Source organism: Danio aesculapii, unplaced genomic scaffold (genome assembly GCF_903798145.1).
Source record: "Danio aesculapii unplaced genomic scaffold, fDanAes4.1, whole genome shotgun sequence".
NCBI classification, from domain to species: domain Eukaryota; kingdom Metazoa; phylum Chordata; class Actinopteri; order Cypriniformes; family Danionidae; genus Danio; species Danio aesculapii.
This window is the reverse complement of record NW_026613771.1, coordinates 10,001-32,500: the sequence shown is the minus strand read 5'-3', so window position 1 is coordinate 32,500 and position 22,500 is coordinate 10,001. Positions and strand designations below refer to the sequence as shown.

Below are 22,500 nucleotides of genomic sequence, written 5' to 3'. Positions count from 1 at the left end.
AGACTTGAGGCTGTAATCGCTGCCAAAGGCGCATCAACAAAGTATTGAGCAAAGGCTGTGAATACTGATGTACCTGTGAGTTTTCATCTTTTTTATTTTTTATAAATTTGCAACAATTTTAAAAACTATTTTTCCACATTGTCATTATGGGGTATTGTGTGTAGAATGTTGAGGAAATAAATGAATTTAATCCATTTTGGAAAGAGGCTGAAACAAAAAAATGTGAAAAAAAAGTGAAGCGCTATCAATACTTACTCCAGATGCACTGTAGATGAATAATGTGTGTAAAACAATGTACTGTATAAACACTTGTTCTTTGTCAGATTCTAAGCATGGACTTTATTCATTTGTTGATCTTTACTGAAAGTTCCAGCCTTGAAATGAGCAGAGACATTGAACAGCAAATGAAGACAGCAGCGATGAATCACAAGTCAAAGGTACTGAGCTGAACTTCATTCAGTGGGTTCGTTTACATGGACACCAATAATCTTATTTTAAAACGATTAAGACAATACTCTGATTAAGACTCAACCGTGTAAACAACGATTTTTGATTATTTTAATCCGGTCATAATATTTATTAATTAATTAAGGTCATAATAGAACTAAACAGAAATGGCATTAAGACATGTGAAGTATGTGGAGTCAGCCCCTACCTAAGAAAGTGAATCTTGATGCCTCAGACAGGAAGAATTTTCGCCCTTTTTCTAAACTGCCTTTTATCTCAACGATTTTAGTTCAATTTTCAATTCAATTCACCTTTATTTGTATAGCGCTTTTACAATGTAGATTGTGTCAAAGCAGCTTCACATAAAAGGTCATAGTGAATTGGAACAGTGTAGTTCAGTTTGTAGTGTTTAAGTTCAGTTCAGTTTAGCTCAGTTCAGTGTGGTTTAATAATCACTACTGAGAGTCCAAACACTGAAGAGCAAAACCATCGATGCGCAGCTCTACAGATCCTGAACCATGCAAGCCAGTGGCGACAGCGGAGAGGGAAAAAACTTCACTAATGGCGGAAGTGAAGAAAAAAAACCTTGAGTGAAACCAGGCTCAGTTGGGCACGACCATTTTAATTTCTCCACTGGCCAAACGTCTTGTGCAGAGCTGCAGTCTCAGTGGCGGAGGCTGGAAGACTCGTCTGTCTCTGGAGCGTCACAGGAATCAGTCTCATGTTCTCCACTCCTCCAATGACCACCACAGTAGCTGCTCAGGATACGGCCTGGTCCAGGATATGGAAACCTTGGGATCATCTCGTCGTTGGTCTTGGATCGAATCAGTGACTCTGCATAGTCTGAGAGCCTCGGGAAAAGTATCCCCAGGTGGAAATGGAGAATAAAGAAAATACATAGTGTAGCTGCTGTTCATAGTGTATATAAACAAGATGCAGAACCTGTGTGGAAACCCTAGAAAGTGGTGCACTAAGTGTATGCTTTACTGAACAGATAGGTCTTTAATCTAGTTTTGAATTGGGAGAGTGTGTCTGAGCCTCGGACGTTATCAGGAAGGCTATTCCAGAGTTTAGGAGCTATAAATGAGAAGGCTCGACCTCCTTTACTCGACTTAACTCGGCTCCTTTACTCCTCCTTTACTCGGCTATTCTATGTACTACTAGAAGCTCTGAGTTTTGAGACCTTAAAGAGTGGGTTTTATTGTAGCGAGACAGAAGATTGGTTAGATAAACAGGAGCTAGATTATTTAAAGCTTTATAGGTAAGAAGCAATATTTTAAATTCAATACGAAACTTAACAGGCAGCCAGTGTAAGGAGGATAAAATTTGGGTGATGTGATCATATTTTCTAGACCTGGTAAGAACTCTGGCTGCTGCATTTTGTACTGATTGAAGTTTGTTAATAGAGGATGCTGGGCAGCCAGCAATTATTTTTATTTGTATCACTTTCTTTTTTGTTTTGTTTTATTTAAACCAGGCGTATAACAAATGGTCATAGATACTGTAGTAATAACCAAATGTACAAATAAAAAAACACCAGTCAATAAGTACTTAACTATTCCTTCATCTTCAAGGCATTTTAAATCAAGTTAAAACCTGCATTTCCAAAGCCATTCCACATTAGAAAGCAGAAGAAAAGAAAACATCTCGTTTCATCACCTTGGGTAGGAGTGTTCATTTTGACAGCCGACAACCTATGGTGGGAGTTAAGGGTTTCGGGCCTGATCTCTTGGTTCCATTGTTGTAGTTTAAATCTCAAAACCCTTCTCCCTCCTCTTCCACACAGTGGACTGAGGACCTAGGCGGTTCTATACTTCATTGCTTCAAACAACCAGCACTTTCTGCACCGATTCAAATGAACATACTGTACATGTGCAAGCCTTACCAGTGAAGCGCCATCTGAGTGACTTGCTGAAAACCACTTTTGACTAGTAAATCAAGATGGAATCAGTGTGGATGTAAATGAATACAATCATGGAGAAAAAAAAGTGTCAATGAGAATATAAAGACTGGGAAACTGAGTAATAGAAATGGAATAAGAAATTAGAGTTAGGTACCCATAACATCTTCACAAACTGTATAAAACCATAGTCTGAAGACAGAAAATGTGGTGACCGTTAAGCCATTCACCCAAAAGGACTGAATGTTGTTCAGTTATGGGCACTCAACACTAATAGTCTTAACAAGCATATTCAGGAATTGTGGGTAGATGGGCGGTCTTATAGTAACTGTGCTTGAGTTGTCTTGCAGTTCTACCAGAAATCATCCACCGCAGTCTCTGGCCATTTGGCTTCTGGCACTTGGTGCTGGAATATTCAACCAGGCACTTGGCAACAAGCACCCTCACACAAACCAGGTCTCCAGCTTTAACATTCAAACTCTGCTGTATACAATCTAGAGCCTCTTTCAGAGCTGGAACTGGCTCATACTCGTGCTGATCCTCAATCTCCAGGGCCAGAAGAGACAAAGCAAGCAGGGAAGGCTTTAGTTTAGTTAAAGTAAATGAGCAATGGCACACCTTTAACTGAGCCTCAAACCTCTCGATGTTCAGAGTCCTCTTACTTTCAGTGTCCACCTTCTCTTGAATATGAGAGTGAAAGAATCTGAGGAAGTGAAGAGCAGCCGGAGCCTTAACCATCCAGTTGAGCTTTTCCAAAATGATCTTCTCCATCCTCATCATGTCATGAACCGTGAAACGATTCTGGCTGATCCTGATGAGGTCACTGGCCAGAGGAACGTTCTTCTCTTCTGAAGTCTTCACAGTGATGTAGAAGCAGCACAGACCAACACAGGACAGATGCCTGGGCTGAATCTTCATCACAGCCAGGAATCGATCTAGGAGATTCACAACAAAGGAAAACGTCTCCGCACAGAAGCCAAAGAATCGAGTCAAGGAGAGAAGCTCTCTCACTTGATAGTCTCTCAGCTTGACGGTCATTCGCAGACCATTATCCTGAGCAGACTCAATGACGCAGAGTCCACAGTGTTTGGGCTGATATCTAGTCTGGTCTAGAAGAGATTTGAGCTGGACTGCAAAGGGCAAAACCCCCATTCCAGTGACCTGGTCAATCATCTTTTGGCGATTCTGACTTGTTTAAAATCAAATATATTATAGTTTAATAAATGAAATACTAAAGAAAATGTTATTAAAAGTGGGAAAAAAGAAGAACGTTCTCAGTTTGTAAGTTTAAAGCAAGTTTTACTTCTGCCCCTGCACACCCCAACCCTTGGCGTCAGGCCTTTTAGAGAAGGTTGTGTCTGTATAGCTGAATGATTTCCTGGTTAATAATAATATTTTTGATAAATTTCAATCAGGTTTTAGAGCTGGTCACAGCGCATAGTTCACTCTATTGAGGCTTTCAAACAAGTGTGCCACACGCCTGCTTTTGAGTGAAGGTCCTGGCCGTTAGATGCCCCCTGGGGGCTGGCTGCAGTACAAGTCATAAAGCCCACCTCCTCCGTGTTAATGAACGAGACTTGAGCACAAATAAAAAAAATTAATTACACTTGCAATAAAATTTCCTGAAGATGGTTCTGGTCCATTAAGGCACTGGTTATCAAGCTGATATAAGTGCAGATCCTCATTTTTGTAGAGAGTATGTTTTTAGCTAGTAATTTAATGCTATAAAAATGGGGCGTGTCATCGTGATTGACAGTTACTCAAAGCAGACTGTCGTCAAAGCTTCAGGAGGAGATTGAAGTATCAATGTTGGATTTCAGTGTTACTTTCTAACATACAGGATCTGGTGGAACTGTTTATTGGGTAAGGTCAGGGCTTTATTAGTTTGCTGATACACGCCTAGCCATGCGGGGAAAGTACAGGTGATCGCTATCTAGCAGTTATTCTCTTTATAGGTCTGAAATAATAATTAGGAAGACAAAACTAATGTTAGCTTATCTCCACATTGATCTCCTGTAACGTTATTTGAACTTGATTTACAGGACATTTTGAGTTTTATTTGAAAACTCGTAATACACATTAAAATGAATATAAATTCCTCTTTGCCAGATATAATTAAGGCATCAAAAAAAACTAATGAAAGTGGAGGCAAAAAAAAAGATAAACAATATACATGTTCAGCAGCTGATAGACATCAGATGATTTATTACTGCTAAGTTTATTGTACAAATTGTCAAGGATTATTTTATATAGTGCAGGGATGGGATGTGTAAATATCCTGTTGATATTTAGAAATCTTGCTGTGTTCATCTTTTAAACGCATGATTTTTCCTGCATGGTAAATCGCTATCAATGGTGTGTGGGTCCTGTTGATTGCTAATTAAAAATAAAAGTAAACCTTCCTAGAATGTATGTGTGGTTTATATGTTATTGTTCATATTTTACAAGTGTTATTTCTACCCCTGTGAAGATAAAAAATACCAACAACCCGTTTTAAGAGAAATCTTTATTTGTGCTCATAGCTGAGTCTAGAGTGTATGAGAGATCCTTTATTTCTGCAGTCCAACATATATTGTTTTATTAAATTATTAAAAACAGCTTAAATCAAACAGTTTTTTAATAAATCGTATATTATTACGTGTTTTTAAATGGAAGGGCTGATATTTATTTAGCGAGCCTTTGTTATGGTGCAGATATGGACGGTCAAGTGAGAAGTTCAGAGTGCGTGGTTGATGGTTGATGTACAAGCGTTTGGTTGGAAACTTGATTCCGCGGCTCTGCCTTTGGCTCCATCAGACAGTCCCTTCTGCTCATGCCCAGGCTCCAATTTCAACAGTGTTTTGTGACAGTTTGTTCACGTCACGAGGCATTTTGCCTTCAAAGCAATCGATGAGAAAAGGCGCTGTTGTCGTCCATATCTTTTACAGTCATTGGTTTCAAATGATATTTTTTTGGAGGCTGGTTCAGGTGTTCTGTTGTTCTACTATTGGATCTCACTGCTGCTTTTAATACAGTTGATCATGACATTGTCACTGATCGGCTTAGAGAACACACTGGTATCCAGGGTTTTGCTTTGGATTGGTTTTCTTCATATCTGAAAGATAGACAACGATCCGCATCCACATTGGTGTTTCACCTAGCGTTTCTGAACAACTCTTGACAGTTGGACAAAAATGGTACGGTACGGGGTTTAGGTACCTTTTAACAGTGGAAACGGCCATAAAAGCATACCGAACCGAACCGTACCACTCAGTGGAAACAGGCCATTAGATCATTGATGTCCATGTAAACATAGTCACTGTATCAGACGCATGTTTTGAGTGTTAATCCTATAAATATTACACATCCAGAATTCTCAACATTTCCTAATCACACCAATAAATGTGCTCTCTTGCTTGAAGCCGTCTCATTTGTTTGTCATCAAACGTCTGACATCTGCCATTTGTGTCGCAAAATGTTGCGAAAAGTACTAGAAAACGGTAATAGTTTGATTAGGGTGTTCACATGTATGTACTGCACTTCAATAATGACACTAAAATCGGCACACTCCACACGTCCGACCTCCGTAGACTACAGCGAATAGTCCGGACTGCTCAACGAATCACTGGCACAACCCTTCCTACACTTCAAGAACTGTACTCTTCCAGAGTGAGTAAAAGGGCTCGCAAAATCACTCTGGATGCCTCGCACCCAGCACACTACCTGTTCGAACTGTTACCGTCTGGTCGGCGCTTCAGAGCACCAAGCACAAAAACAGCCAGACTCAGGAAAAGTTTCTTTCCTCAGGCTGTCTACCTTATGAACAGTTAAATATTCCCCTACTGTGCAATAAACATGTGCAATACTTTCTCATACGCACTTGTACACAGCACCTTATATCAATATACAATGCAATACCTTCTCCATATGCATTTGTACACAGCACCTTATAATCTGTATATTTATAACAAATCTGTACACACACTTCAACATCCAGATTTTTTTGACTAACTGCATCTCTGTTTAATGTTTAACGTCTTTCTTTTCTCATATTTATTTTGTGTTGTCACTTGTCACTTTATGTACAATGGAAGCTTCTGTAGCCCAAACAAATTCCTTGTGTGTGAAGCACACTTGGCAATAAAACTGATTCTGATGTCTCATATCATTTCTGTTTAGATTGGTTATGACTTTAGTCTGATTAAAGTAATCAAATATCTCTGTTTACATGCTACACTCTTAATCGGATTAAAATAGGAGCATTGGTGTCCGTGCAAATGTACTCAAAGTCTGTCTGTGTGTGTATCTGTGTTTCTGTGTGTGCAGGTGAAGGACATGGCGTCTGCTCAGGCCTCAGAGTGTTCAGAGATGTTGCGCTGGCACTCAGCTGAAGAACAGACAGTGGTGGAGCAGCATCTCCTCCAGCAGTGTGAGCAGCTCCACAAACTGCTGATGCTGGAGCAGGAGCAGCAAACACACCAGCTCACACTTCTGCACGAACGGTGACACACACACCTACACCAGCTCACACTTTCAATTCAATTGATATACACTCATCGGCCACTTTATTAGGTACACCTGTCCAACTGCCAATCACATGGCAGCAACTCAGTGCATTTAGGCATGTAGACATGGTCAAGACGATCTGCTGCCGTTCAAACTGAGCATCAGAATGGGGAAGAAAGGGGATTTAAGTGACTTTGAATGTGGCATGGTTGTTGGTGCCTGACGGGCTGCTCTGAGTATTTCAGTAACTGCTGATCTACTGGGATTTTCACGCACAACCATCTCTAGGGTTTACAGAGAATGGTCTGAAAAAAGGAAATATCCAGTGAGAGGCAGTTCTGTGGGCACAAATGGCTTGTTGATGGCAGAGGTCAGAGGAGAATGGCCAGACTGGTTCCAGCTGATAGAAAGGCAACCGTAAATCAGAGGGCCGGAGTTGGACACCTTTTCAGCCCTGGAGTTTCATACCTTAGTTCGGCCCACTTCAGTTCACGACTGACTATATTAAAATAACGTCATTTCCAATTCAGTACTTCACAGTGAAGATTTATTTGAACAGTTAACACAATGTATTGTTTAACAGTATCATAATCTATTTTCTGTAATAATCAGCGCTTCAGAAATATCCAATCTTTATTTGTTGTTTTTTTTAAAGATTTCTTTTTTCCCTTTATTAGATAGGACAGTATTGAGACAGGAAGCGAAGTTGGAGAGAGAAGGGGAAGGGTAGGTTAAGGAAATGTCCTCGAGCCGGGATTCGAACTCGGGACGCCCTGATGTGCTACTGCACCATATGTCGGCGCGCTAACCACTAGGCAATTGCGCTGACATAAATATCCAAACTTTGAATTGAAAAACTATCAAATAAATACAAATATATATTAAGCTACATGTATAAAATAAAGATTCAAATTAAATGTATTGAACTTTCTAATGATACTATCATGACTTTTTCAAGGAAACAGCTCCTTTATAACTTAAAAATATTTTTCATGAATAAAAATGAATAAAATATTTAAAAATAAAAATAAAATAAATGAAAATAAAAAATAAAATGAATAAAATATTCATGAATAAAATATTTTTCATGAATATGAGAACATTAAAGGGTAGCCAAATCTCCAACACTATTCTTTAAAACCTCACAATGTCCTTTCCTGCAATATCTGAATATATACATTATATATACAGTCAGAATTATTAGCCCCCCTTTGAATTTTTTTTTTCTTTTATAAATATTTCCCAAATTATGTTGAACAGAACAAGGAAATTTTCACAGTATGTCTGATAATGTTTATTTCTTCTGGAGAAAATAAACAGGGGGGCTAATAATTCAGGGGGGCTAATAATTCTGACTTCAACTGTATTCTGTGCACAATTGTTTACAGATATCCAGTTCTTAATCACAAATAAAGAATAAAATATGTATTGCCAGAGTTTTTAACCACAGTATTACTTTCTAATGGTGGCGTTGGTTTTGGCTTAGTCCCTTTAGTAAATCAGGGGTCGCCACAGCGGAATGAACTGCCAACTTATCTAGCACATGTTTTATGCAGCGGATGCTCTTCCAGCCACAACCCAACACTGGGAAAATTAATATTAATAATAATTCGAATTCTTGTATTCACTAAATGACAATCCTTCCTGCCCTTTCTAGTGTGTTAGGCTCATGAAGAGTGCTTGGTAACGGTACAGGGCCTGGCTCTTCACTGTTAGCCGCAAACTGGACTAGAGGCTGCTGTAAACGTTCGGTACATAAACGGTGGTTTGCAGACATTGTTGTTTTGCATTGCTCCTAACTAGCTTCACGTTAACTCACCATTTCATTGTCTTCATGTGTTGTTGTACTCTTGCTGCCGCTGGTTTTAGTGAAAAATATACTCCGCTTTTTTAAAAAGCACCTGTGCGATTTTTTTTTTTTTTTTTTTTTTAATTATTATTTTATTTTATTTTTATTTTTTATTTTTTTGTCCTTCATCTCTTGTGTATCTCTTAACAAATGATTTTGCTGATGAGCAAGGTGCCGCTGTTGGGGAGTCAAAAGATAATTACGTCATCATTATCCTGCAGGCTGCATTCTGCTTATGGGGCTGCGAGAAAACAAAGAAAAAGAGTGGAGCTCTTAATAATTTTTTTTTATAATGAATAAAAAGAGTGAGGCCCTCGCGGCCAAAAAACATACCGGCCCACCGGGAATTCTCCAGGTTCTCCCAATTAGCCAATCTGGGCCTGGTAACTCAAATAAGCACTCGTAACAACCGAGGTATGCCGAAGAGCATCTCTGAATGCACAGCATGTCCAACCTTGAGGCGGATGGGCTACAGCAGCAGAAGACCACACCGGTCACAGAAGGTGCCACTCCTGTCAGCTAAGAACAGGAAACTGAGGCGACAATTCACACAGGCTCACCAAAATTGGACAATAGCAGATTGGAGAAACGTTGCCTGGTCTGATGAGTCTGATAATTTCTGCTGCGACATTCGGAGGGTCGGGTCAGAATTTGGTGTCAACAACATGCCACAAAGGATTAAGGCAGTTCTGAAGGCAAAAGGGGGTCTAACCCGGTATTAATAAGGTGTACCCAATAAAGTGGCCGGAGAGTGTATGTTTTGTTGCAATTTTTGAACTACACTCTATTATAACATATATATATATATATATATATATATATATATATATATATATATATATATATATATATATATATATGAAAAATTACACTACTTACTATTTATATTTATCAAATATTGTATACATTTATGTACCTACAATTTACTTTCCTGGTCTTATTGTTTATCTCTAAAATATAATGTTTATTTTGATAATCTTCAAGCAGAAGTATTTATAGGTGCATGATATTTATGTATTTTATTTATAATATAATATAAACGAATCTACTGAATATGCATATTATAATACATACAGGCTTCCATGTCATTCATCTATAATCTGTTTGGTTACTCATTTATAATTCATCTATTTGTTTTTTCACAATCCCACCCACAGTGTCATTTACCAGCCACTATATGCTGTTGTGGTTTAGACTCGCGCTGTGTGTGTGTGTGTTTAAAATAAACTCAGTATCATTGTTTTCATGCCAAACCTTTCATAGAGACCACCAGTGTGTGTCTAATAATTGCAATCTACGTCTGTGTACGTTTCCTATTGATCATGTCAGCAGTGATTGATCAAATGAAGCATGTAAATGAGCATCTCTCCAGTCTCTTACAGTGCCAGCCAATGCTCAGATCTCACTTATCTGCCGTTTTCTCCAAAAACAGGCCTGTCTGATGGGAAATTCTCCATGCAAATTGAGCGCAGCACTAATTCTGTGGGCGTGTTTACGCCTTTACCTGATTTGCATAATTCCTTTATTGAATGGGCTGCTGCAACGTCTCTGCCTGCTAAATAGCAATTCATTCTGACTGATTTCTCCCTAGCGTGTGTTTCTTATGGGCTTTGGTTGCATATAAATATAAATGTGTGTGTGTCCGTGCGTGTGCGTGCGTGTGTGTGTGTGTTTGTGTGTGTTCTAATTTGCAGCATTCTGGTTCTTTATGTTCCTTTTGAATATTTGACATTAACCGCTCAGTGTTATCAAGTGTTTATCATTGTAATTGCTCATTGAGCAACATGTATACTTTGTTGCACAGTATAGCCATCAGATATTATATTTTCCCAGAGTCGTTTTACATTCCAGTTGCAGTTTATATCGCAAATGAGTTGTTTATTCTTGAAATGAAGTGAATATATATACACACTAGGCATGTGCCGGTATCACATTTTCATGCTGCGATTAATTGATTGAGCTTTTATCACGGTATACGGTATTATCACGATATTGTAATTTTACTAGAGAAACAGGTAAAAAAACACAAAAAACTTCAGTTTCGTCAACTTAGTAACTTTAATAACTTTTTAATTAACTAAAGGTACTTCAAACATTTAAATACAAATAAATATAAATAAAACAATACACAATATAAAAGTAAACTTGAGCAATTATATCAAAGTGAATGTGCAAAGGGAAACCGTCTTCGATTAGCAATCCCTCTGCATTTTTTTGGAACCCAAAATATTTCCAAACCTCTGACTTTTTTTTTGAAGGGGGATAAATAGTCGGCAGCGTTCCTCCTTCCGCCATGCTTCTTCTTCGTGTGAGGATTATAGTGCGGTGGCAGCGGCGGCGCGCACTGTGTACACACAGTGCTTCTACATGTGGGGATTGTTTACATCAGAGTGCGCATCAGTTCTGCGCAGCATATACGCAGTGTTTCTTCAAGCGGTTGATGGAAAATAAGCTTAGGCGAGTTCTAAGAGTATAAATTCGGATCTATTATTTTTCACGGTATTTTGGAGTGCCCGCGATAACAACATCGTGCATATTCATTACCGTGATTTATCGCATTACCGAATACCGGCACAAGCCTAATACACACCACCCCAAATCAGAAAGATGAGACAGTAGTGAATTAAAAAAAGAAAGTAATGGTTTCCAAATAGACTTTGACTTGTATTTCATTGCAGACAATACAACAGCACATTATTTAATGTGTCTCTCGTGATTCAATTTTTTGGGGGGGACAGGAGCAGTTTAGGGTTAGTAATCAGGTAAACTGGTAAAATAATGATGTGATGTGAAACAGGTGATGTCAACAGGTGATTTTAATTATGATTTGCCACAAAGGCAGCATCAAATAAAGGTCTAGTCCTTTAGGAGTAAAGATGGGCTGAGGATCGCCAGTTTGACAATAAATAAACAAGAAATTGATTGAAATGTTTAAAAGCAATGTTCCTCAAAGAAAGATAGGAAGACGTTTGAATATTTCACCTTCAACGGTGCAGAACATCATTAAAATATTCAAGAAATCTGGTGGGGTTTCAGTGTGTAAAGGACAAGGGCTCAAGCCTGAGCTGAACTACCGTGATCTCTGATCCCCCAGGCGGATCTCACTGCATCAAGAATCCTCATTCATCTATAAGCGATATCACCATATGGGCTCAGGAATACCTCGGCAAACCTTTGTCAAGTACGACAATACATAGTTATATACACAAATGCCAGTCAAAACTGTACTGTGCAAAAAGGAAGCCCTATGTTAACAGTGTCCAGAAGCACTGTCGACTTCTCTGGGCTCGGAGGCATCTGGAATGAACATCACACAGTGGAAATTTGAACTGTGGTCAGACGAATCAGTATTTCAGGTGTTTTTTTTTTTTTTTGAGAGAAATGGACACAGTGTGTGTTCTGGAACAAAGAAGAAAAGGATCATCTAGAGTGTTACCAGCAACAAGTACAAAGGCCAGGGCCTGTCATGGGATAGGATTGTGTCAGTGCCATTGGCGAAGGTAACTTGCACTTCTGTGATGGCACCATTAATGCTGAAAAGTCCATAGAGATTTTGGAGGCCAATATGCTGCCTTGTTTTCCAGGGATGCCATGCATATTTGAACAAGACCACATTATACAAAACCACATTCTGCGCACATTACAAAGTCCTGGCTGCAGAGGAAGAGGATACAGGTAACTTAATAACTCTGTTTCCAACAGAGAATGTGTGGTGCATTTTAAAGCGCAAAATGTGACAACAAAGTTTGCAAGTAAAGTAGAAGAAAATCACACCTGAAACACTTCATCACTTGGTGTCCTCAGTCCCTAAGTGTTTTGAAAAGGAAAGGCAACGTTACAAAGTGGTAAAAGCTAATACACCTTTTTTGCATGAACCAAAATTGATAAACAAAAAAAGATTATGAGGAACACTTTAAATAATGTGCTGTATTGTCTGCAATGAAATACAAGTCAAAGTAAATTTAGAAATCACTACTTTCTTTATTTGTGTTTTCCATACTGTCCCAACTTTTTCTGATTTGAGGTTATATTTAATAACCATGCAATAATGTGTATTTCAGAATAATGCAGAAAAAATTGCTTATAAATGAAATGTACCTTTTTTTCAGCAGGAATAATAATAATAACAATAATGGGGATTTAATCAAATGATTAATATTATTAATAAACTGCATTAATTTACATCAATTAACCATACAAAAAACATCTGAAGACTTTAATTCTACAGTACATTAGCATTTATATTTGTTTGTTCGTTTTAATCATCAAAAAAAAAGACACAAAGTTGGAAATGAAATTATTCTGGACTATTTGAAATATTATTTTATTCTTTCAGTTGACTCGTGCTAATGGTCGTTAATTGTGAAATATATTAGTAGTTTGAGTGCAACATTTTTCTACACAATGTTACTAATATAAAAGGCCGGCTCGGTGGTTAGTACTGTCACCTCACAGCAAGAAGGCCGCTGTGCTTGGGCTTAGCCCCTTATTTGTCAAGGGTCGCCACAGGGGAATGAACCACCAACTATTCCAGCAAATGTTTCACGCAGTGGATGGCCTTCCAGCCACAACCCAGTACTAGGAAACACACTCACATTCACACACTCATACACTACGGCCAATTTAGTTTACCCAATTCATCTATAGCACATGTGTTTGGATTATGGGGAAAACTGGAGCACCCAGAGGAAACCCACGCCAACACGGGAGAACATGCAAACTCCACACAGAAACACCAACGGCTCAGCTGGGACTCAAACCAGTGACTTTCTTGCTGTGAGGCGACAGTGCTAACCAACTTGCCACCGAAGATTCATTTAATAAATGTGTCAAATTTCAGATATGTGGTACTATCTTTAGTGCTTTTCCACTAACGCACAGTCTCTGCTGCGTATATAAACACAGCCCTGCTTTTAACATTATAGAGCGTAGCAGTGTTTGTCATAAAAGCTGAATTGAATTATATTTCCTCTTACAGTCAGAGTAAAGAGATGCGGACCAACCAAGCCAAGACCTCAATGGAGAGCAGCAAAGCCATCAGTCAAGACAAAAGCATCAAGAACAAGGCTGAGCGAGAGCGGTAATAATAACTGCTTTGTAGGTGCACTTTCCTTTGTGCTTTTCTTGTATTGTGAGGCATTGCTATTGTAATTTCCTGACCAAACAGAATCATCTTGTCCAATTTTATCCATAAAATTTGTTTCTTTTAAGGGCCGGGCAACATCTAGAAGCCTATTAATCTGCTTATCTCAGGAAATGCATAAGACTTTCTGCCATTTAGAACTTTGAACTACTTATACTTTTGAACTTGGGTTTGAATTGTTGCCAAATTTTGGTCATTTTAGGAGCTGTTCACATGTTGCTTCTAATAGCAATTGGGAATCACTTTGATCTGTTGTCGCTAGGCGACCATCAACCAAATTCTCAGAGGATGATAAGCTGACAAACCATTGCTGCAGCTCTGATACAAGTGTTTTCATAGAAAAAAAAAGAAGCACAGTAATGTTTGGGTGCTCTGTGTTTGCCTGAAGTACTGTTATTACTGATATGTGTATATTTCCATACAAAATACAAAGCTGATTGGTTAGCTCTTGTCACATGATTTGCGATGTGATTGTGGCATTATGAAAAGTATGTCTCCATTGAAAATAATGAACTTGCACATGCAAAACAAATGATGTGAACAGCCCTTGCACTGCAAATGTGTTTATTTCTAATTTACTGGTCTGTGCAACCCCAGATTTGACCCTAAGAACATCATTAAACTGAGTCATCTCAATGCTTTAATATTCAGACATTAAACTTATTTATTATTGTATTATTTACTGAAATGAAAAAGCCCATTTTGATCCAAACCCTACAAAAACAACTGCAGAATACAGATTTTTTAAAAGATAAATCACATACTTTTGCCATATTCTAAACATTTTCATAGAGGTTTTATATTGACCTATTTTTAAATAGCAAAAATTATATATATATATATATATATATATATATATATATATATATATATATATATATATATATATATATATATATATATATATATAGAAAACCTAACTTCAGATATATGTTTTTCATAATCACACAATAAATTACAACAAATATATAAATATAATTTTTTTTTTTGGGGGGGGTGTTTTGGCTTTGTCATTATGCATTTACTGAGGGCACCATATTTTAATATATAAATCACCTGCTGATCAAAAGTTACTAGTGTTTATATACTTGTAATTTTAATTAAATTTGATTGCTTGGAGAGAGTTTATTTAATCTTTAGACCATATTGACTAAAAATAGCATGATATTTATAGAGGAAAAGGAGCTTTTAACCAATAGTAAATAAAAAAGACCTAAGTTTTATTCAGAGATCTAAAATTAGTAAAAATAGGTAGGTTGGAGCAAATGCTGATGTTTGTATGTCCAAAAAGTATGACGAAATTGTGCAAGATCAGTTAGATCTTTATTATAGCATTTGAACATATGCATTTTTACAATTAATATGAAATCAATTCCACATGCCACCGTTCACAATAATGTCACTTATATTCACAATTATGTCTTAGTAAGATATGAGTAAACATATTGAGTTTTTTTGAATATGATTTTTTTTTATTTTGTCTTTTATACACCAATAAATTGCATAAAAAAAGAGCATATTTTAAAGAATGCTTTGATGTACTGTGATGAGCTTGGAAATTGATTATTATAATAAACATAGGGTTTGCACTAAATTTTAAGCCAACGCCACCTAGTGGTCAAGAGTTATAAACAATAATCTGCTTGTAGCTTTTAGAAAACTGACTCATGTCATTAATATTTAATCCCAACTTCACCAAATATGATTTTCTAAACATTTTGTCCTTTATACGCCAATAAATTGCATAAAAAAGAGCATATTTTGGGAACGCTTTAATGTACTGTGATGATTCTTTGACGTTATCATTATTACAATATACTTAGGGTTTGCACCAAATTTTAAGCCAATGCCACTAAGTGCTCAAGAGTTATAAACAAAAATCTTCTTGTAGCTTTTAGAAAACTGACTCATGTCCTTATCATTTGAACCCAACTACACCAAATATGATTTTCTAAAACTTTTGTCCTTTACCTGCTAATTAATTGCATAAAAAAGAGCATATTTTGGTAACGCTTTGATGTACTGTGATGAGTCTTTGAAATTATCATTATAATAATATACTTAGGGTTTGCACCAAATTTTAAGCCAATGCATCCTAGTGGTCAAGAGTTATAAACAAAAATCTACTTGTAGCTTTTCAAAAACTGATTGATGTCATTAATATTTAAACCCAACTAACCCAACTTCACCAAATATGATTTTCTAAACATTTTGTCCTTTATACACCAATAAATGTAATCAAAAAGAGCATATTCTGGGAAGACTTTGATGTACTGTGAGGAATCTTTGAAATTATCATTATAATAATATACTTAGGGTTTGCACCAAATTTTAAGCCATCGCCACCTAGTGGTCAAGGGTTATAAACTGTAATCTACTTGTAGCTTTTAAAAATCTGACTCATGTCATTAATGTTTAAAGCCAACTAAACCCAACTTCACCAAATATGATTTTCTAAACATTTTGTTCTTTATACGCCAATAAGTTGCATAAAAGATCATATTTTGGAACGCTTTGATGTACTGTGATGAGTCTTTGAAATTATCTTTATTATAATATACTTTGGGTTTGCGCCAAATATTTGAGCCAATGTCACCTAGTGGTCAAGAGATATAAACAAAAATCTTATTGTAGCTTTTAAAAAATGCACTCATGTCAATATTATTTGAACCTAACTTCACCAAATATGATTTTCTAAAATGTTTGCTAATTAATTGCATTAAAAAAACATATTTTGGCAACGCTTTGATGTACTGTGATGAGTCTTTAAAATAATTTTTATTATAATAAACTTAGGGTTTGCACCAAATTTTAAGCCAACGCCACCTAGTTGTCAAGAGTTATAAACAATAATCTACTTGTAGCTTTTATAAAACTGACTCATGTCATTAATATTTAATCCCAACTTCACTAAATATGATTTTCTAAATATTTTGTCCTTTATACGCCAATAAATTGCATAAAAAAGAGCATAGTTTTGGAACGCTTTGATGTACTGTGATTAGTCTTATGTTATGATTATGAAGTTATGATTATTATAATTTACGTAGGGTTTGCACCAAATTTTAATCCAATGGTCAAGTGGTCAAGAGATATAAACAATAATCTACTTGTAGCTTTTAAAAATTTGTCCTTATTTCTATCCCAAATCGCATACTTATGCACTACCCTACACCATTTTGTAGTATAAATAGCATAAGTAGAACATTCACACTGAACATTTTTTAAATTCTAAAAAAGTAATTATCTGGATGATGCACTTTTCAACAATTGAAAATAAGTGCGTAACTTTGTGCACTCAGTGGTCGCCATTTTGCTTACATAATGAAAGGGAGGGAGCTATTGGCTGTTAAGGTTGGGTTTCTTTATTTGTTTTGGATTGTGACACCAAAGTTGTCCCACGTAAGTGATTAAGCTGCCTCCCAAATGTTGACTACGGTTGTACTCATGACAGCTACTATTTAGTAGTTTTGTATTTGAAGTTAAGTCAAGCTTTATTGTCATTCCGCTACATGTGTGGACATACAGAGGAACGAAATGTCGTGTTTACAGGACAACGGTGCAACATAAATTAATCATAAATACAAACACTGGACATAAGCTATTTTAAACCTATGCATATCTAACAAATACTATAAGAACGAACATATACCATATACTATAGCAAATACTTTATTTATTTCCCTAATTTGGCAACCGTTTAACACCCCTTGGGAGACTGTTTGAAATTCTGTTTAGTAAAAAAAAACATTAGTGTTCCATTTGAGACAACACCAAACTCTGCTTGAGTTGGTTGAGCGTATAAGTTCATAAGATTGTAGTGTATAAGTGCATAGTGTGTCATTTGGGATGCAACTCTTGACTCCACATATCATATTGTTTTTGCAGGAGAGTTCGAGAGCTCAACAGCACAAACACAAGAAAGTTTCTCACAGAAAGAAAAAGGGTAATGATTCTAATCTTGCTTCAGATGTTTGCTTCTTTTTAAATGTATGCTTCTAATTATGTAAATTAACATGGGCGCTGATTGACAGCTTGCCGTGAAACAGACCAAGGAGTGCGAGCAACTCCAGGCGGCTCAGCGGGAACAACTGGAGAGGCTGGAGAAACACAATGAGGAGGTATTTCACCATCCGTACTATAAGAGTTGAGTCCTTCCTGCTGTGCACAACCACGTAAACTCTGTAACCTCTACATGATGAATGTGCTTCTGTAATTAAGGATATATTCAGGTCGTTCAGAAATATGCCCACGTCAAGCTCAGTATCTCAAGCACAGAATGTTCAGAAAGGCTCTTTTTTTTCTATTTGTGGCCTTAAGATTGTGATCTTAAGGTATATTTGTAGGAATAACCAAAAATACATTTCTGCGTCAAAGAAATATAGAGCTTATTCTTCTTAGTCAAAGATATCAATTTTACTTTTGTGTCAAAAAATCATCAGGATTTTAATTAAAGACATTTTATAAATGTCCTACCAATATTTAGCTAATTTGAATTAATATGCATTGCTAATAGCTTAATTTTGATAACTTTAAAGTTCCTTTAAAGAGTTTTGAAATGTGCATTTTTGTTTCACATGTGACTTAATTTCAACTGAATCATGAATAGAGGGCAGGATATAGAGTAGCTCCTCCCCTTTTTATAAAAACAGCCAATAGCGTTTTGTTTTATCACAGCTCTGCCAGTGAGAGTGGTTGAGCTCAACTGCATTTAATGAAATGCAAATAAGAAGTGTCCTCAAGGGGGCGGGGCATGTCAAATACTAGAGAGCATTTGATTGGTCAGATGATTTGATGAGAAACTGAAGTATGAGGTGACGTCAAAAAAAAATGTTGATCAATTTTTGCAGAAGTGACAAACTGCAAGCTTTGGATGTTTATATACTCTAAATCTGAATGTTGTCACTGTTTTAGAGCACACTAACTCATTTTTAAGACTTTATTTTGATTTTACAGGAAGTTCAAAGGTGGTTTTCTTAATATTTATATTTTTTGAGCCCTCAGATTCCAGATTTTCAAATAGTTGGATCTCAGCCAAAATATTGTCCTATCCTAGTTAGCCATATATCAATGAAAAGCTTCTTTTTTCAGATGATGTATCACAATTAAAGAATTAAATAGGTTTTTTCATATTGATTGAATATTGATTTCACCATTTGATCAAAGAGGATTCATATTTAAAACCAACAAATAAACTAACTAACATCACTAATGGCTCGTTTCCACTGACTGTTACAGTACGGTTTGGGTCGGTACGGGTCATCTTTATCAAGCTTGCGTTTCCACTACCAAGGGTACCCTTTTGGTGGGCGTGGTGTATGACAGAAAGTTTCAGTCGACGTCATTCTCGCTTGAGGAAATGTCTACAATAAAGCTGTACAGGTTGCTCACATATCATATGAGAAGCTCTTCTCACAAAACAGATGCTTTACACACATAAATACTTGTGTAGAAATGTTTATTACTAACTTTTCAATGAACATGAGTTGATTATAACTGCAGATCAATGACAATGCGAAACACCCTACTGTAACGTCTGTAATTATATCAAATAACTAAATAAATGAACATGTATAAACACATACAGCCCCTTACAGTCTCCGATATGTTACCAATTACAGAAGAACTACACACAGCAGACATTTTGTCCGTATTTAGGTTCAAAAACAAAACACAAAATATAGCCCACAGTCAGTGCAAACCTCTCATCTGTGTCTGTAATCTTCAGCAGCACATGTAGCCTCTGTTAGAGAATAATTCCATCATTCCCAGTTCATATTAGTCTAAAAAGTGAAGATAATAGTTAAACATGGCATTTTGTTCAAGTTTGCTGAAAAATAATGTGCTCCTTTTTTTCCGGCTTCTCCTTTGCTTTTTTGCACTTCACTCTCGCAGTTGTAAGCTTCTGACAGGATCAGGTTTCAAAAGCACGTCAATAATCAAACGCTTATCATCAGCTCAAGAAGTTTGTTTTTTCAGATATAACTTTAGATACGCGGCGAATGCAAGGAAGCAAAGCGAAACCGCTCGCACTTCAGACTGCCTCGTAAAAAACTACGGGGCACAGGGTAGATTCTGCTCTACTCCATGGCTTTGTGGCTGTTCATCAAGATGACGACAAGGTTTGTTTGAGCCCGGATCAACCATGGCTCGTTATTATATGTATTTATAATTCCGCTGTAATCTCTCGGCTGTGTGTGTATTTTAAACATGGCGGGTTTTTTGTTTTCATTCTGGCTTGTTGCGTAAGCGAATGACGTATCTCTGTAAACCAATAGCATTCAGCTGCACATCTAGCTCCGCCTTTTGGTACCCTTTCTCATGTTTGGTACCCTTTCGAAAGGATGCCGAAAAAGTGGTACGTCTCAGTTCGGTACGCCTTTTGACCGTGGAAGCGGCCATAAAAGCGTACTAAACCGAACCGTACTGTACCACTCAGTGGAAACGGGCCATATATTCATCAAAAACACTCACTGGTACACCTGTCCAACCGCTCGTTAACGCAAATTTCTAATCAGCCAATCACATGGCAGCAACTCAATGCATTTAAGCATGTAGACATGGTCAAGACGATCTGCTGCAGTTCAAAGCGAGCATCAGAATGGGGAAGAAAGGGGATTTAAGGGACTTTAAACGTGGCATGGTTGTAGGGAGTATTTTAGAAACCATTTTCACACCCAACCATCTCTAGGGTTTACAGAAAATGGTCTGAAAAAGAGAAAATATCCAGTGAGTGGCAGTTCTGTGGGCGCGTATGCCTTGTTGATGCCAGAAGTCAGAGGAGAATGGCCAGACTGGTTCCAGCTGAAATAAGCAAATAATCACTCGTTACAACTGAGGCTCTCCAAAATTGGACAATAAAACTTTGGAGAAACGTTGCCTGGTCTGATGAGTCTCGATATCTGCTGCCACATTCAGATGGTCGGGTCAGAATTGGACGTCAACAACGTGAAAGCATAGATCCATCATACCTTGTATCAACGGTTCAGGCTGTTGCTGGTAGTGTAATGGTGTGGAGGATGTTTTCTTGGCACACTTAGAACCAATTAAGCATTGTGTCAACACCACAGCCTGCCTGAGTATTGTTGCTGACCATGTCCATCCCTTTATGACCACAGTGTCCCCATCTTCTGATGGCTACTTCCAGCAGGACGACACACCATGTCATAAAGTGCGAATCATCTTAGACTGGTTTCTTGAACATGACACTGAGTTCACTGTACTCAAATGGCCTCCACAGTCACCAGTTCTCAATCCAATAGAGCATCTTTGGGATGTGGTGGAATGGGAGATTCACATCATGGATGTGCAGCCGACAAATCTGAAGCTACTGTGTGATGCTATCACGTCAATATGGAGCAAAATCTCTGAGGAATATTTCTACTACCCTGTTGAATCTATTCCATGAAGGATTAATGGGTAACACTTTATTTTGATGATCCATTTGAGTATTAGTAGACTATCTGCTTAATATCTGTTGATACAGACATTCTACAGACATTTAACTGACTATAAGAAACTTTGCAAGTACATGTCAACTTACACTAACCCCAACCTCACAGTCTACTTATAATGTAATGAGAATTAGTTGGCATGTAGATGCAATGCAACTTAAATTCAACAAACGGACCATCAGAATGAAGTGTGACCGATTAATGCAGTTTTGAAGGCAAAAGGAGGTCCAACCCAGTACTAGTAGGGTGTACCTAATAAAGTGGCCGGTGAGTGTATATTCATAACCCTCATGATATACGTTTTGTAATTGGAAGATTATAAAGGCTGAAATTATTGTTATATTGAAGTTATATTAAAAATGAATGTGTAAAACATAATGTGTTAACAGTTAATGCTGTAAAGACTGATGTATAGAAACATATTCAGACAAAAATCTCATTTATTTTAATTGAAGCATATTCATATTTAAATTTTTTTTTACATAAATACTAGCATGATATACTGTAGCGAGAATATAAAGCTTATAAAGCTCAAAGTCAGGGAGAAAGTGCATAGAATTGTATATCTCCAAAAAGTACATGTTAGTGAAACTTTAACTTTTATGATCAAAGCTCTTTCCTTTCAAAGCATATAATGCAGCGATGATTGAGAAAGCAGGCTAAACTAAAGCTTTATGGAAAGTCCTTGAAGCTTAATAATCACGTCTGATACTCTTTATTGAATTCTTTAAACCTGTAAATATTTGTCAGCAAAAGAACACATGGACCATGAGCTAAATCTGAATGTTTGTTCTGTTATACTGAAAGGTTTTCAGCCAAGTTTTGATGCTTTTAATAATTCAGAGTCCTTAAAAATTGATCAAAAAGGATTGAGTAGGCTTTATTTTTATTTTTTATTCTACACTCAATAAATAATGTTTGCTGTTTGTTCAAAATACGCATTTAAAATCAGCTGAAACAACACAATACTTTTGTTAGGGAACAACGTAATTGTTTTATGTTCAAATCCACTTTGTAAAAACTAATAAGCTAACTTAATTCCTTCATGTTGTCCCAACAAAAATTGATTGTGTGGAACCCAGCAGCGTACCACACTGCAGTGTTTATTTAATAAGATGACAAAAAAAGAAGCACAAGGAGTATTCCTAAATTAAATGTACTAATAAATTACCAATATGTTTTTGATATGTCAGTATTAAAATAAACACGCTTAAATATATAC

General features: G+C 36.9%; 2 protein-coding genes across 2 annotated transcripts in view; one reads left to right on the top strand and one right to left on the bottom strand.

Annotated features, from left to right (window-relative positions):
• LOC130220319 (1-phosphatidylinositol 4,5-bisphosphate phosphodiesterase beta-4-like) overlaps positions 1-22,500 on the top strand; it is a 40,092-nt gene that overhangs the window by 8,322 nt on the left and 9,270 nt on the right. Inside the window, exons 5-9 of the mRNA XM_056452682.1 lie at positions 368-437; positions 6,653-6,828; positions 13,660-13,761; positions 17,713-17,770; positions 17,859-17,945. Of these exons, the coding sequence (XP_056308657.1) occupies positions 368-437; positions 6,653-6,828; positions 13,660-13,761; positions 17,713-17,770; positions 17,859-17,945 (493 nt within the window). The remainder of the gene's footprint in view (positions 1-367; positions 438-6,652; positions 6,829-13,659; positions 13,762-17,712; positions 17,771-17,858; positions 17,946-22,500) is intronic.
• On the bottom strand, positions 2,586-3,561 carry LOC130220318 (cyclin-G1-like). Its single transcript, XM_056452681.1, has one exon. The coding sequence runs from the start codon at positions 3,518-3,520 to the stop codon at positions 2,627-2,629; it is 894 nt and encodes a 297-aa protein (XP_056308656.1). The 5' UTR covers positions 3,521-3,561; the 3' UTR covers positions 2,586-2,626.

Excerpts from the sequence above, each read along its gene's own strand:
- LOC130220318 (XM_056452681.1), bottom strand. The coding sequence starts at position 3,520 with ATGATTGACCAGGTCACTGGAATGGGGGTTTTGCCCTTTGCAGTCCAG.